This window comes from Macrobrachium rosenbergii, unplaced genomic scaffold (assembly GCF_040412425.1).
Source record: "Macrobrachium rosenbergii isolate ZJJX-2024 unplaced genomic scaffold, ASM4041242v1 171, whole genome shotgun sequence".
In the NCBI taxonomy this organism is placed as follows: domain Eukaryota; kingdom Metazoa; phylum Arthropoda; class Malacostraca; order Decapoda; family Palaemonidae; genus Macrobrachium; species Macrobrachium rosenbergii.
In genome coordinates this window covers 672,374-687,422 of record NW_027100729.1, presented here as the reverse complement: position 1 = coordinate 687,422, position 15,049 = coordinate 672,374, and the positions used below count along the sequence as shown (strand labels likewise).

Below are 15,049 nucleotides of genomic sequence, written 5' to 3'. Positions count from 1 at the left end.
GCCTCTGTATCTGTCTTCTGATTGGTTGATTGGGTTTTTAGCAATGTCAGCTGCGGATATTAACCGTCAGTTTTAAAAAAACGAGAAAACTTTGTATATAAATATTTTTATATTAAGTGATAATTGATCATTCATTGTCAATCAAGTGATCAGTAATAGATCATCGGTAATGATCAAATGATCAGTAATAAGATTCGCTTCATCACCAAGGTGTAACAGGAGGAACAGAAAGGTTTGAAAGGTGTAACAGGAGGAAAAGAAAGGTTTGAAAGGTGTAACAGGAGGAACTGAAAGGTGTAACAGGAGGAATAGAAAGGTTTGAAAGGTGTAACAGGAGGAAAAGAAAGGTTTGAAAGGTGTAACAGGAGGAACTGAAAGGTGTAACAGGAGGAATAGAAAGGTTTGAAAGGTGTAACAGGAGGAACTGAAAGGTGTAACAGGAGGAATAGAAAGGTTTGAAAGGTGTAACAGGATGAATAGAAAGGTTTGAAAGGCGTAACTGGAGGAATAGAAAGGTTTTAAAGGCGCAACAGGAGAACTAGAAGGGTTTGAAAGGTGTAACAGGAGGAATAGAGGGGCTTGAAAGGTGTAACAGGAGGACTAAAAGGGTTTGAAAGGTGTAACAGGAGGAATAGAAAGGTTTGAAAGGTGTAACAGGAGGAAAAGAAAGGTTTGAAAGGCGTAACAGGAGGAACTGAAAGGATTGAAAGGTGTACCCGGGAGGAATAGAAAGGGTTGAAAGGTGTAACAGAATGAATAGAAAGGTTTGCAAGGCATAACAGGAGGAAGAGAAAGGTTTGAAAGGTGTAACAGGAGTAATAGAAAGGTTTGAAAGGCATAACTGGAAGAATAGAAAGGTCTGAAAGGCATAACAGGAGGAACAGAAAGGTTTGAATGGCATAACAAGAGGAATAGAAAGGTTTGAAAGGCGTAAGTGGAGGAATAGAAAGGTTTGAAAGGCGTAACAGGAGGAATAGAATGGTCTGAAAGGTGTAACAGTAGGAATAGAAAGGTTTGAAAGGCATAACAGGAGGAATGGAAAGGTTTGAAAGGCGTAACAGGATCAATAGAAAGGTTTGAAAGGCATAACAGGAGGAACAGAAAGGTTTGAAAGGTGTAACAGGAGGAATAGAAAGGTGTAACAGGAGGAACAGAAAGGTTTGAAAGGCATAACAGGAGGAATAGAAAGGTTTGAAAGGCATAACGGGAGGAATAGAAAGGGTTGAAAGGTGTAACAGGAGGAACTGAAAGGCTTGGAAGGTGTAACAGAAGGAATAGAAAGGTTTGAAAGGCATAACAGGAGGAATGGAAAGGTTTGAAAGGCATAACAGGATCAATAGAAAGGTTTGAAAGGCATAACAGGAGGAACAGAAAGGTTTGAAAGGTGTAACAGGAGGAATAGAAAGGTGTAACAGGAGGAACAGAAAGGTTTGAAAGGCATAACAGGAGGAATAGAAAGGTTTGAAAGGCATAACGGGAGGAATAGAAAGGGTTGAAAAGTGTAACAGGACGAACTGAAAGGCTTGGAAGGTGTAACAGGAGGAATAGAAAGGTTTGAAAGGCATAACAGGAGGAAGAGAAAGGTTTGAAAGGCATAACAGGAGGAAGAGAAAGGGTTGAAAGGTGTAACAGGAGGAACAGAAAGGTTTGAAAGGTGTAACAGGAGGAATAGAAAGGTTTGAAAGGCATAACAGGAGGAATAGAAAGGTTTGAAAGGCATAATGGGAGGAATAGAAAGGTGTAACAGGAGGAACTGAAAGGCTTGGAAGGTGTAACAGGAGGAATAGAAAGGTTTGAAAGGCATAACAGGAGGAAGAGAAGTGTTTGAAAGGCGTAACAGAAAAACCTTTTGCGGGTGAAGCAATGTGAAACTGTCAGGAGAGGGTTGATGGAAGAGAGAGAATATCAGCGGAGGTACAGTCAAAGGAATGGAAGGGGTTTTAGCAGCTAGAGGGCTGCAAACTGGTATGTTGATCATCCACCCTCCAGTCATCAAACATACCAATTGGAGCCATGTAGCCTCAGTAGTTTTTATTTTATTTAAGGCTAAGGTTAGCCATAATCATGCTTCTGGCAACGGTATAGGATAGGCCACCACCAGGCCATGGGTAAAGTTTCTGGATCAGTGGTTCTTAACCTTTTTCAATGTATGTATCCCTTTCAAATACCTGAATTGCTGAAATAATAATAATAATAATAATAATAATAATAATAATAATAATAATAATAATAATAATAGTAATAACAATAATAATAATTAATACGTATTATTTATATTATCTTTTATTTTATATTCCCTTTTTGCAGAGAAAGATAACATGTATATAAAAATATATTTTGCTTTAATTATTCATAGGCATCCTCGCACCCTTTAGGAACCGGCTTTGCACTCCCTAGGAATATAAGCACCCCTGGTTAAGAACCACTGTTCTGGAACATTTAAAAAAATCCATGTCTATGCAAAAAATCTCTCAGAGATGCATCTTCGAAGGGCAGTGACGACAACAAACAATGTATTCAATTTAATGTCTATCCATACAGAATGTATACAAAAAATTTCCATGAGCTAAGCTAAAAATACAAAACCAAATATATAAACTATATTACCCAACCAGTATACCCACATATGTGCCGCACACACACACACACACACACGTACGCATGCACACGCACAACATCCACCCGTCTCGTTCGCGCACACAGACACGAAGACCAAAGATTCAAGTTTGTTATAAAAATTATCTACTGATTTTCACTCATATAAAAATGCACTTCTTCATTCACTCAGTCACTCGCAAACGCACCTGGATTGACTCTTGCGGTACACAAAGCGCGAAAGAGCACACGTACACCACTCGCCAGGAAAAACCTCTTCTGCGTAAAAAGGAAAGTATAAAAAACTTAAAAGTTACTGAGCAGGCACTCGCGATAAAGGCACACTACTCCTCATCTCGTAGCAGCGCCCAGACGAGCCCGCTACGTTATAAGCTGTTATCGGGAAGAATTAAACCTACGCATTTGTTATGAACGACGACTCGGGCACCTTCGAATATCACAAAATAGCAGGAAAAATAAGCACTAGACAGATCTCTCTTCGCCCATGAACGGCGTCAGCAGACAGCAGCGACGAACCTCCTCCCTCTCTCGGATCACGGCAACGCAAACCCTGAAATCTCCGGGACGTTAGTCGGTTACGATCCGAAGCCACTGTTGCCGCTGTTGTAGCCTCTCAAGCTTCTCCCTGTACCTACTGTATTAGTCGTAAAAAGTCTATACAAATCTCTGTTAGGATTAAGCATCTAATTCACCTTCGCATTCCTCCACGGGCAAGTTTCGGCCTCGCTTGACTCGAAAACCCTCTCGACAAACACCGTAACAGAATTTTTTAACATTTCAACATTAACATCTGAATACAACAGAACATATATAAAACTTCTTCTACACTTGTTATATATACAGTAAGAAAAAAAAAGGATTGATTCCGGGGGTCCGAGAGAGAGAATCAGAAGAGTCGAACGCGGCTGAGCTTGGCGTCGATTTCCTCGATGACGTTGTCAATGCGCTCGCTCACGCCCTTGAAGACCGAGGGCTCAGGGCCGATCATCTTGATGAGCGCCGGCACCTCGGTGGACGAGTAGCAGAATCTGAAAGTGATGTGTGGAATTCTTAAAAAATAATAAAGTTGTTTCAAGTATAAATACAGCTTCCTAGCTGATAATTATCATACAAGACACCACCCTACTTACAAATGAGTTACGTTCTGGATGGCCATTCGTACGTTGAATTGTTCGTAAGTCACTTACTGTACTCTTCATGCCTATTTAAGGACAGTCAGTTATAAAATCAATACAGTACTGTACATTTTCTCATCCTAGAACACAATACACTGTACTGTACATACAGCACTGTAACTAAGCAGAATAGGCATGCAGAACAAAATTTGTATCTCTGAATGTTCGTAAGTTGATTGTTTGTAAGTATGGTGGGGTCTGTACTTCAACCATAATTTGTTTTTAACCCTTTAAAACCAGAGAACTTAAACTGAATGAAAGATCATACGGTAATATAAAGAAAAGCGTGTAAATTTGGCATGGTAGATTCAAGTAATCACTGAGAATCTTACAATCCCTCAGAGACAGGTACTTGGGGCCATGTAATAGAAGTTCTTACTAAGTAACATGAACAAAAGGAGATAAATATGGTCAGGGGTAAACAAAGGCCTGTGATGTCATACATAAGCACCTACAAGGCTTATCAAGAAAGTCTGTGCGTCATTATATACCTACAGAGCCTTTTAATAAAAGTCTGTACACTGCTGTGTACCAACAAAGACTACCAATATAATTCTGTACACAGTTACATACCTATGAAGCCTATCAATAAAAATAAGACAATAAGGCATCGGAAAGAACTTCGTACTTTTCCTAACATACGAACCCACGCTTTCATATATGGAGTCTTTGTTTGCACAGCTTTCGTTGGCTGTCTGATTCATCCTGAGAAAACAAAATCCTATCGCCACCAGGCCTACGATCACGTGTGACTTGGGATGGCCTACCTTCTCCCACTGTTTTTGTAGCTAACCACAAAGCGTATCAGTATGGTCTGCACATTGTTACGTCACTAAAACGCCTATCGACAAGGTCAGTAAGACGTTACGTACAAACAAAGCCTAGCTACCCACCTACGAAAAGGCACGCATACGTCGTTACGTGAATGAAAAGCCTATCGACAAGGTCGGTAAGACGTTACGTACAAACAAAGCCTATCTACCCACCTATGACAAACCCTGTACGTTGTTACTTGACTGAAAAGCCTACCGACAAGGTCGGTAAGACATTACGTACAAACAAAGCCTAGCTTCCCACCAACGAAAAAGCACACATACATTGTTACGTACCTACAGAGGGCGGTCATGGTGCGCCAAAGGAGTTCTTCTGGCGGATGGCTGTTGAAGAACTGTAGGATGGCCATGGCCAGCTCAGGAGCAACGTCATCAAAGACGACGGTTTTGACTTCTTTCGTTCCCAGGTTGTACATGAGTGCTGTTCCGTAGTCTTGCACCTGAACGAAAAAAAGGTGCAGAAGATATGAGCGATCTATAATTCCGTTTCTTTCGAAAGCATGGATTCACCATCGTGGTTAAAATACGACAGTCTGGCAATTAAAATCAGTAAAAATTACTATGAATTTCTATTCTAAAAACAGACACAAGATTAAAACCAGCCTAACATCTCAAAGTGACTATGAACAGGACTCAAAGAACACAGAACAAAGAAACATCTTGGGCTACAAACAGAATGACAGAAAATGACTAACTAAAGCTAACCAAGAGATTAGTGAAAGCCAATACCACGTGTCTATCTTTTACGTATCGTATGGGACCTATGGGGTCACTCAGCGCTAGAAAGGAAATTGAGAGTAGGAGGTTTGAAAGGTGGAACAGGAGATCAGGAAAAGCAGGAGACGCGAAAGTTGCAGAACGAAGGTCCAGGAATTTACTTTTGAATTGGAATGAAGAAGAGCGTTGACTGCCACCTTGGTGGTCACTCGAATGTTGCTGGCCTGCTGGCTGCCGTCCTGCCACTCGCTGATGTACAGCAACCACTCCGATGGGCTGAGGTGCTCGAACATGTTGCAGAACTGAAACGGAAAGTTGTCGGTGAGATTGCGGAGGTCAAAACAAGCTCTACGATACAACAAAGACAGGGAAATGGGTCAAATTATTATTATTAAAGTCATTATTATTATTATAGTATTCAGAAGGTGGAGAACCTTATTCATATGGAACTAGAAGCCCACAAAAGGGGCCACTAACTTGAAATTCAGGTTTCCAAAGAATATTAAGGCTAATAATGGCCTGCATTCAGCAACAATAAAAACATTAACAGCCTGTGTTCAGCAATAACAAGAACATTAATGGCCTGCATTCAGCAATAATAACAACATTAACAGCCTGTGCTCAGCAATAACAAGAACATTAATGGCCTGCATTCTGCAATAATAAGAAAGTTAATGGCCTGTGCTCAGCAATAATAACAATGTTAACAGCCTGTGTTCAGCAACAACAAAAACATTAATGACCTGCATTCAGCAATAATAACAATGTTAACAGCCTGTGTTCAGCAATAATAACAATGCTAATGGCCTGAGTCCAGCAATAAGATAATTAATGGGTAAAATGTACTCACGAAGAGAGCGAGGGACTCCTGGTGGCTGGGGGGAAGGCTCTCGACCTTGTTGGCGTAGTTCATGATAGTGTGTTCCTTCCGGTCCTGGTGCAGGAGCAGGATGACGTCATCCTTGAGGGCGGCAGCCGCCATGATGCGGACCAGGTGCAGGCGGGACTCGTCTGGAATGCTGGGGTCATGGAATATTCTGTGGAAGAGGATGTTGAAGTTCTCTCCTAGCGCCCACGATCCCTCGTCGTCCAGCATATACTGCCGAAGCTCTTCCAAGTGCTCCCGCTCCTCCGGGCTCAGGAGCTGCGCGCAGGATGCCACCAGTCCGTCGAAGTCCTTCTTGACCTGCGGGGAACGAGACGCTCAACACCCTGTAACGTTCGGCGACCTCCTACGATCTCCTATGTCTAGAATATATATAATTAGAATATGTCCAAGTTTTCTACATCTGACCTCAAAACTAAAAAGCCAATATTCAACCGACAAGGAAATGACGACGTCAGATATCGAACCGCTACGGACTGAATGACTCGTTCTAACTAACACACGCCATCTACCACACCACACATCAATCACCACTCAAGGACACTCTCGGCAGTCGCTTCCGGCCAGGAAGTGACGTAGTCATGCAGGTGTGGGGGGGATCTACTACGGCGGTTGTGGAAGAAGAAGACGAGGAGGAGAGACGGAGACTCGTGACGGGTGTGGGTGTGACGGTGGTGGTGGTGGTGGTGGTTGGGGCACCACCAGGGGACAGCGGGCAGGCGGTAGAAGAAGAAGAGAGCAGCTAGGGGCGTCATCACCAGCGGATACCCACCTGCCGGGCGACGTCGGCGAAGACCACCGGAGGCTCGTAGGGGCGTGCGGGCCCCAGGTAGCAGAGCAGGGCAGACTGGGGCTCTGGGGAGCCAGGGTCAATGTCATTGTATCTCGGCACGGGTCGATACACCACCACTGACTCCTGCGACCCGCGCAAGCTTCCACTGGGGGATGCTAACATGACGGGTGAATCTGTGGAAGGGGGCCGGTCAGGGTGGGCGTCACCCCTGGGGACGGGAGAGGCAGACTGAGACATTGGGGCAAGGTCGAAGGTCGAGATGGATCTCACGGAGGAGGGTGCCCTTGGGATTCTGCGGAGGAAGGACGTGATCGACTCGAAGGAACAGGCACGAGAGGGGATGGGATAGTGCGGGATTGGGGACGCAGGCTGTGACTGCGTCCTTGGGGAGGCCGCCGCGGACTGCGACGAGGAGGGGATTGGTGAGAGGTTGAAGTGCTTGCAGGCAGGGAGCTCCTGAGAGAGGGAATTGAACTGCAGGGTGGAACAGGAGGAATCCAGGGAATGTGAGCGGGATCTGTTGGACTGGAAGGTGAGGCAGGATTCATAGGAGGAGGCGCGCGAGATCATCCCCTGCATCCTCCTGAAAGCCGCATTGTTAATCTCGAAGTACTGCTGATCTGGGGTCACCGTTCGCATCGTGTCAACGGAAGAGATTGAAGCTGCCGAGTTGCATCTGCTCACCGCAGGAGGTGAGGGCGAGCCCTCCGGGGATGAGGGCAGCTCCTGAGGGGTGGGGACCCTCCCTGCGGGGTCCACGACATACAGGACGTAGTAAGAAGACCCAAAGGACAGCCCGGACGTGGAGGACGACATGGATATGTCCGAAGAGGCCGTCGAGGACCTCGAGAGGCCGCTTGTAGAACTCCTTCGCTTCGCGCGGGAGGGAGGGGTGGAGGAGGAGGTTATCACTGGGAGAGGATCAGGAGGAGCAGGGTTAGTGGCTGGGGAGATGGTCTGGGGAGGAGGAGGGGGAGATAGGTTCTTCACACTGGGTTTATCAGACTGATTATTATTATTATCGTTATTGTTATTGATGTCAGAGTCCCCGGACTTCGAAGACCGGGAGGAGGAGACTGAATACTTGGCGGATGAGTGAGAGGATGAAGATGAGGCATCTGATAAACTGGAGCATGAGGTGGACAACGATGACAACGAGGATGACGATGACGAAGAAGAATAGAAGAACAAGGGCGAGGAGTAAGAGGAGTTCGAAGAAGAACCCGAATACAGGTCGGAACACGAGGAAGCAGAAGACAGGGACAGACACGGGGAGACACTGCGCGATCTACTGGGAGGAAGAAGAAGAGGAGGAGGAGGAGGAGAAGGAACAACAGCAGCAGCATCATCGTGCACTTGGGACCATACTCCAAAACCAGAGTCACACTTATCGTCATCCATACCAGTACTCACATCCATATCGTCTCTGAAGAGGATCGGGGGCTCGCGTTCCACTTCCGGCTCCGGCTGGAGCGGCGGGGAGGCGGAGGAAGCCCTCCGGCCTTGGCTGTCCGAGTTTTGGGGAGGAACCATGTCCTCGCTTGGGACCTCTGGGACCGAGTCAGACATCCCGAAGTTGTTGTCGTAGGTCTCGATCTGCGGAGAAGCTCCTCGACTGCTCGGGGACGGAAGTCGCTCGAAGGGCTCTGGTTCCGTGGAGACGATTTCTCCGCTGCTGGAATTCTCCACTGCAGGCGCTTGCTGGCCGATGCCCAGCGTGCCTATGGAGTCCGCGATCTGGCGCAAAGGATCTGGATCCTGGAGAATCTGTGGGGGAGGGACGACGGCAACGTCTCCCTCGGAATTGTGGCGAGAGTGGGACGCCGATTGGACGCCCGAGCAACAGGGGGAGTTCAGGTCTTCCTCAATGTGCCCGTGGTGCTTCTTCTTCTTCTTCTTGGTGTCGTCCGGCTGCTGCTGATCCTGGTCTCCTCCTCCGTCGCTCGACTTGCTCTTCTTCTTCTTCTCCTTCTTCTCTTTCTTCTCCTTCTTCTCTTTCTTCTCCTTCTTTCTCTTCTCCTTCTTGATGATCTTCTCGTTCAGGGAGTTCCTACGGTCCTCGAGAATGAGGCCCCTCTGTCTGCGCGAGGTCAGGGAGAGAAAGAGAGACACATTATGGCAAACCACTTAGGCCTAAAGTTTACTAATGGCATCTAGCTTCGAGCTACAAGTGAAGTCTAACGCAACTTAATGTACAACCTAAGAAGACCTAACTGTAGCATTACAACTTACAAAGACATGGCTGTAGTACTCGACTTAGGCTAAGCATCGGCTACATCAAAAATTGGCAAAAAAAAAAAAAAACCACAAGCCTTTCTATTTTAAGTTTCCACACTCACCTGACTTGATCGATGGCCTGGTTGAGTTCCTCAAGCTCCGGAGAGTCGTCGTGGCGTCTCCGAGGGTAATCCGGAGGTACGTAGCTGTGTAGGTTATTGTTGAAGTTTGCAAAGTTGACGGTTCTGGAATCCGGCGACTTGATGTCTAGTTCCTTCGCGAGAGATTTCAGCGTCTCACCCAAAGCACTAAAGGGGGAGGGGGGAGGGGAGATAAAGAGCTCTTTCATTATCACATTCTTAAGTTTATATGGCTCAGCTGTGAGTGTGAATTCAAATGCAGTTACGTCTCTGATTTATGATCTGTTCGCTTGCGACGGCAAGAAGTCCCAACAGAATGGACAATTAATTCAAAAGGCAATTACCACAGATTCTAGTGCGCGTCCGTTCCAACTTGCGAACAGTCCAGGAGAACGTATCATGCATCAGGGACTATTAAATAAATCTGTCTACTACATCACAAAGGGTATATCAAAATAACAACAACTATTATAAAATCAAACACAACAGGGCATCATCCTTACCGTACGTACACGAACCAAGATGCAACCAGTCGGAGGTAATCACAAAAACAACAGGTTATAGAAACGATTTTACTTAGTAAACATACACACGTTATATATTAATGGATAGATATGTTATAAACACAAATAATAACACTACTATAAAGTATTATCAAATACACAATTCTATAAACTCTATCTCTGGGGTGCGCCTATTGTCGACAACAATGCCGCTGACTCTCAAGTGGCTAATCTACTGTACAGTTTTAAAAAGTTATATTATTCACTGTGAGGAGAATTTAGTCAAAGAATCAGAAATAACAGCAGACACCACCCTACTTACGAACATTCAACTTACAAACATTCAGATATACAAAGAAACAGGATAACAAATTAAAATTGTGTTCAGAGTGTTCCCCTTTGCCACCCGTAAGTTCAAATTTCGTTCTGCACGCCTATTCTGTACGTGCACTGAGTTGTGTTTTAGGATGAAAAAACGTACAGTACTGTATTGATTTGATATCACACTCTACTTAAATAGGCATGAAGAGTACAGCAATCAACTCACAAACAATTCAAAACAATAACAGGTGTCCAGAACATAACTCATTGGCAAGTAGGGCAGTGTCTGTATAAATCTCGCGACACAGGTCTGGAAATTAAATACGACACGCTGAATGATCCATTTCTACAAGCAAACAAAGGCCTTAGAACTACGATAATAATGCCCCGTAAAAGTAGTTGGCTCATGTTAACGTTTACTCCGTGGCAGAGGTAGGACTGACGTGTTCCTCGTTGAAGACGAAATTGTGTTCGTGTGTCACGGAATCTCGCTCACTTTGCTTTGGCACACGATTAGGAGACAAGAAATACGATTGTGGATGAGTAGCACTTCGCCAACGACAAATCCAAACTGGAGCCACAACTATGGCTATGAATCCCCAGAAGCCAAACACACACTGTCAACAGTTTTCAATCCCGAGTCTACAGCTCTTACGAAACTCAAAGCACGTCAGAAGTAAGTTTGTGAATGACAGACCCCACCAAACCTTTGTTTAAACTAGCGTGCTACTCGTTACGAGACCAGAGTGTCGAGCGATGAATGGGAAGGAATTTTGTGCTCTCTTGAACTATGGAGGGATGAGACGTATCCTGCTTAAGTGACGAGCAAAACGTCTCGATCGGGCCTTTCGGCCAGACACGGAGACCTCCGGGGAAACATCTGCTTGACGACGTACCCTGCCTGAAGACAGAAGCTCGACTTGACTAGCTTCTCGACAGTCTACTGACTGCGAGTGGATGGAAGACTTGAGTCGAAGGCTCACAGATATTTGCTAGGTGAAATACACAAGTGTAAGTGACTTACGAGCGGCAGATAGTGACGAGGGGTTGTTGCAACAGGTACCGAGAGGTCGTGAAAGGACTTTCTTCTATTGAAACACTCCCGCAGACTGAATCTTGTCCCACCTCCTTTCTCTGACGACTCCAGGTGGGAAATATCGCCGTGTATAAAATGACATTGCAGTATAACCCTATCCAGTTCTCTTTTCACATCAAGGACTCAAACAACATATTATTACATATTAAAAAACCTGTGTTTTCCTGACAACTGAATGCGATCCGTTACCCTCGCTGCGGAACACACGGCAGCACTGACGCTACGAGAAGGTTTTGTCCGACGAGTCAGGCCCGGGAGAGGCGAAGGACCGGTCCAAACCATCCGTGCTGCCGTGAATCGCAGAAGCAGCATCGGCGAGAGCCGCAGGCTTTATCTGTTACTATGGGGACTGGCGGGGTTGGGTGTGGTTGTTTGTGGAGGAGTGGCCGGACACCGGGTCGCTGGAGGTGATCTGCATCGAGGCCAACATGGGAGACAGCATCTGACCTAGCGGACTGCACGCACACACAAAGGGATGCGCTCGGTTAGTGACACACTCTAATTCAGGGTTCGGCAAACTGTTAGTAGTACTGGCGTTCCATCAATAAAGGAGGCCACTCTTCCTCTCTTGACCTGCGCGAAGGATCGGTACGCTAAAGGACGTAGCCGACTCTGCTGTGAACTTTTTGCAATGTGAGAGTTTGGCGCAAGACAAAACTGGCCTCCTTTATTCATGTCACTAGAAGCCTGACATATTCTCAAAAGATAGGGAAACGTACGTTTCAACATCATCAGAAAATGCCACGCACCTAATATGAAGTACAGCATCACATTTATGCTCTATGTGTTATTGGCACAACAACTCGCCAAAAATGATTACGTTAGAAAAATAATGTGCAAATAACGTCGACGTACAAATTATCAGAACCTATAATGAATTCTCTATTAAAATGATTATGAATTGACATAAAGATACAGAAAGGACTTAAATTCTGTCTGAAATCTACTACAGTTTCAAGTTATGATCCAGTTATCAATTACAATCATTCGTTATAGATGTGGTAGAGATGCAGATATGGAGATTGAGAGTCTACATCAAATATGGTAAAGTAGTATGCTAAAAGACTTCGAGCTAAAATGTTAACGACAAACACTGAAAAACCACGAGGGGGAGGAGGAAGTTCAAAGAGGACACTCACGTGTTCAGGACTTCGTCGGGAAGTTGGAGGATGTGCTTTGGGATCCCGTGGCCGCAGAGGAACTGGGAGACTTCGTCGCTGAAGTTGTTGCAGTTGTGTTTGAAAAGGTCGTACGCGCCTGGCCTGGAAGAGATGGGACGGCGTTACGTACAGTATTATCATTGTTGTTCGTTATTCGGGAGATGAAGAAGGACCCTATTCAAATGGAATGAGAAGCCCACCAAAGGGGCCACTGACTTGGAATTCAAGAAGCTTCCAGAGAATACTAAGGCGTTCATCAGGAAGAGGTAACGGAAGGTAAGGGGAAATACAGAAAGAAGAGATCTTGCGTATTAAAAAGAAGAGAGAAATTAATAGGTAGTTGAAAATGTATTAAAATTCAAGGAGAATAGCATTATGGTAGCAATGCACTGCATCTTTGCTTGAACTTTTGAAGAAGTTCCAGTTGGAAGACATCCTCAGTTGCTCTCGGGAGGAAGAGAGTATCAGGGAAGTTGCGCGAGATCGCCCCGTATCAGATTTTGAGGAAGTTATGCTATACAATGGATCTGAACAGCAATATGTCAAGGGCAGGTGGCAAGTCTGGAGGGCAGCTCATGAGTGTAATGAGGTGCTCACAAGCTTTGTCAAGGTGTCTGTGTGATCCTCACAAGTCCTGTCAAAGTCTCCATTCAGTCAGAACAAACCAACGACCAAAAACTACTCGTCTGGGTGACAGAATTCTATCCCGCGTGGGACAGAGGACTCTCTCTCAGCCCCGTCTGTCAGGGAAAGTCATGCCGCGGGGCATTTGGGACTTGGCACCTGCCCAGCAGCAGCAGCAGCAGCAGCAGCATTCACTGGGGCACATTCTTTGACTTCTTCTCTCTCAGCTGAAAGGGAGGTGAGTCACAATTCAAGACCGACTGGCGGTCACGTCTGGAGAATACAGGAAGTGGAATAGCAGCCTAGTGGCGATCAATAGCGTGCAGTTTATCAGGCTAAAATTGGGCAAGTTGTGAGTCTACCAAAGAACTAATGAGTCTACGCAGAGATTAGTCAGGATTTTGTATAATTGGCCAAGTCAGGAGTCTAAAGGAAGGATTAATCATTTGGAATTAACCTGCTATGGCAAATGAGGAGTCTACAGAACTTCAAACAAGTCTACATAGAGATTAATCATGAATTTATATGATTAGGCAAGTCAGGAGGCTACAGAAGAGATTGATCATGAGGGAATAACCTGCTAAGGCAGGTCAGGAGTCTACAGAAAGAGTCTACACAGAGATTAATCAAGATTTTATCTAATTACTCTAGTCAGGAGTCAAAAGGAAAGATGGATCATGACTTTATAACAAGTCACAACTTTGCTATGGGGCAAATCTCAGGAACATTAAAGACTAATCGACACCAAGTTAGGGTAAGTCATCAGGTTTACAATGGACAAGTCATTAGTTTACCAGTGGCAAGTCAACAGTCCAGACCTGAGTAAAAAAGTATAAATAATTTGGCCATTCAGACAGTTATTTATGACAAGTCATAAGTTTGCTGATTAAGGTAATAGAGATTTATCATGAATCTTTACAATAAACAAGTCATGAGTCTGTTACTTAACAAGTCACCCGATCTGCAAAGGAGTCTGTTCAGAGTCTGCGTTTCCAAAAGTCGACAAGTCACAAAGGAGCGACTGAAAGTCTGATAAGGCGTACAACTTTACGCAAGTCGATGAGTCACGGATCCGCGCAGATGCAAGTCAGTTCAAGAGTCCTCACAACGAAGGAGCAATTGCGAATCAGTTCGGGAGTAAGAGTTTAAACGAATCGACAAGCCAGAATGGAGTGAAAGAGCATACGTCCTTTCGCAAGTCGATGAGTCGTGAATCCAAGAAGACGCAAGCAAGTCAATTCAAGAGTCCTAGTCTGAGTGATTGGGAGTCTCTTCAGGCTTATGCTCTTTTGCAAGTCAACAAGTCACAAGGGAATGACTGTCGGCAAGTCACGAAGGAACGGCTGGGGGTGTGCGCTTTCGCAAATCAACCAGGCACGAAGGAATGGAGCGACCGAGTGTACGTCCTCTCGCAAGTCGACGACAAGTCGCGGTTCCGCGAAGACGCGAGTCAGCCGAACAGTCCGCGGAGTGTCCGAGGCTCTCACTTACTTGTAGGTGGCTTCGCCCAGGCCGAAGATGTACTCTAGGAAGAGCTGGTAAGGGACTTGCGATTCGCCCAAGTCCTCCACTCGGTCAGGCTCCCCCAAGATCGTTCCGCCCTGCGGAGGAGGGAAGGCTATATGTTAGAGAGAGAGAGAGAGAGAGAGAGAGAGAGAGAGCAATTTACAGATACAAAATGTTACAAGAGAGACAGGAAAAGAGAGAGAGAGAGAGAGAGAGAGAGAGAGAGAGAGAGAGAGAGAGAGAGAGAGAGAGAGAGAGAGAGAGAGCAAACTTTATGGATACAAAATGCTCAGGTGTAGTAGATAGAAAAAGAGATAAACGGAGAGAGAGAGAAATATATAGTCAGAGAGAGAGAGAGAGAGAGAGAGAGAGAGAGAGAGAGAGAGAGAGAGAATCACAATTCACAGATACAAAATGTTAAAGTGTACAAAAAGAGAGAGAGAGAGAGAGAGAGAGAGAGAG

General features: G+C 45.3%; 1 protein-coding gene across 7 annotated transcripts in view; it reads right to left on the bottom strand.

Moving 5' to 3' along the window:
* Window positions 1–2,509: 2,509 nt before the first annotated feature.
* The window catches only part of LOC136838096 (uncharacterized), a 33,477-nt gene continuing 20,937 nt past the window's right edge, over window positions 2,510–15,049 (bottom strand). For 4 of the 7 annotated variants that reach the window (XM_067102936.1, XM_067102937.1, XM_067102935.1 and 1 more), the window contains 8 exons: window positions 14,573–14,682; window positions 12,437–12,559; window positions 9,360–9,545; window positions 7,000–9,100; window positions 6,192–6,527; window positions 5,503–5,643; window positions 4,901–5,064; window positions 2,510–3,644 (listed from right to left, as the gene is read on the bottom strand). In XM_067102936.1, the coding sequence (XP_066959037.1) occupies window positions 3,503–3,644; window positions 4,901–5,064; window positions 5,503–5,643; window positions 6,192–6,527; window positions 7,000–9,100; window positions 9,360–9,545; window positions 12,437–12,559; window positions 14,573–14,682 (3,303 nt within the window). In that variant the 3' untranslated portion in view covers window positions 2,510–3,502. The remainder of the gene's footprint in view (window positions 3,645–4,900; window positions 5,065–5,502; window positions 5,644–6,191; window positions 6,528–6,999; window positions 9,101–9,359; window positions 9,546–12,436; window positions 12,560–14,572; window positions 14,683–15,049) is intronic. The other 3 variants (XM_067102940.1, XM_067102941.1, XM_067102939.1) reach the window with 1 other exon arrangement.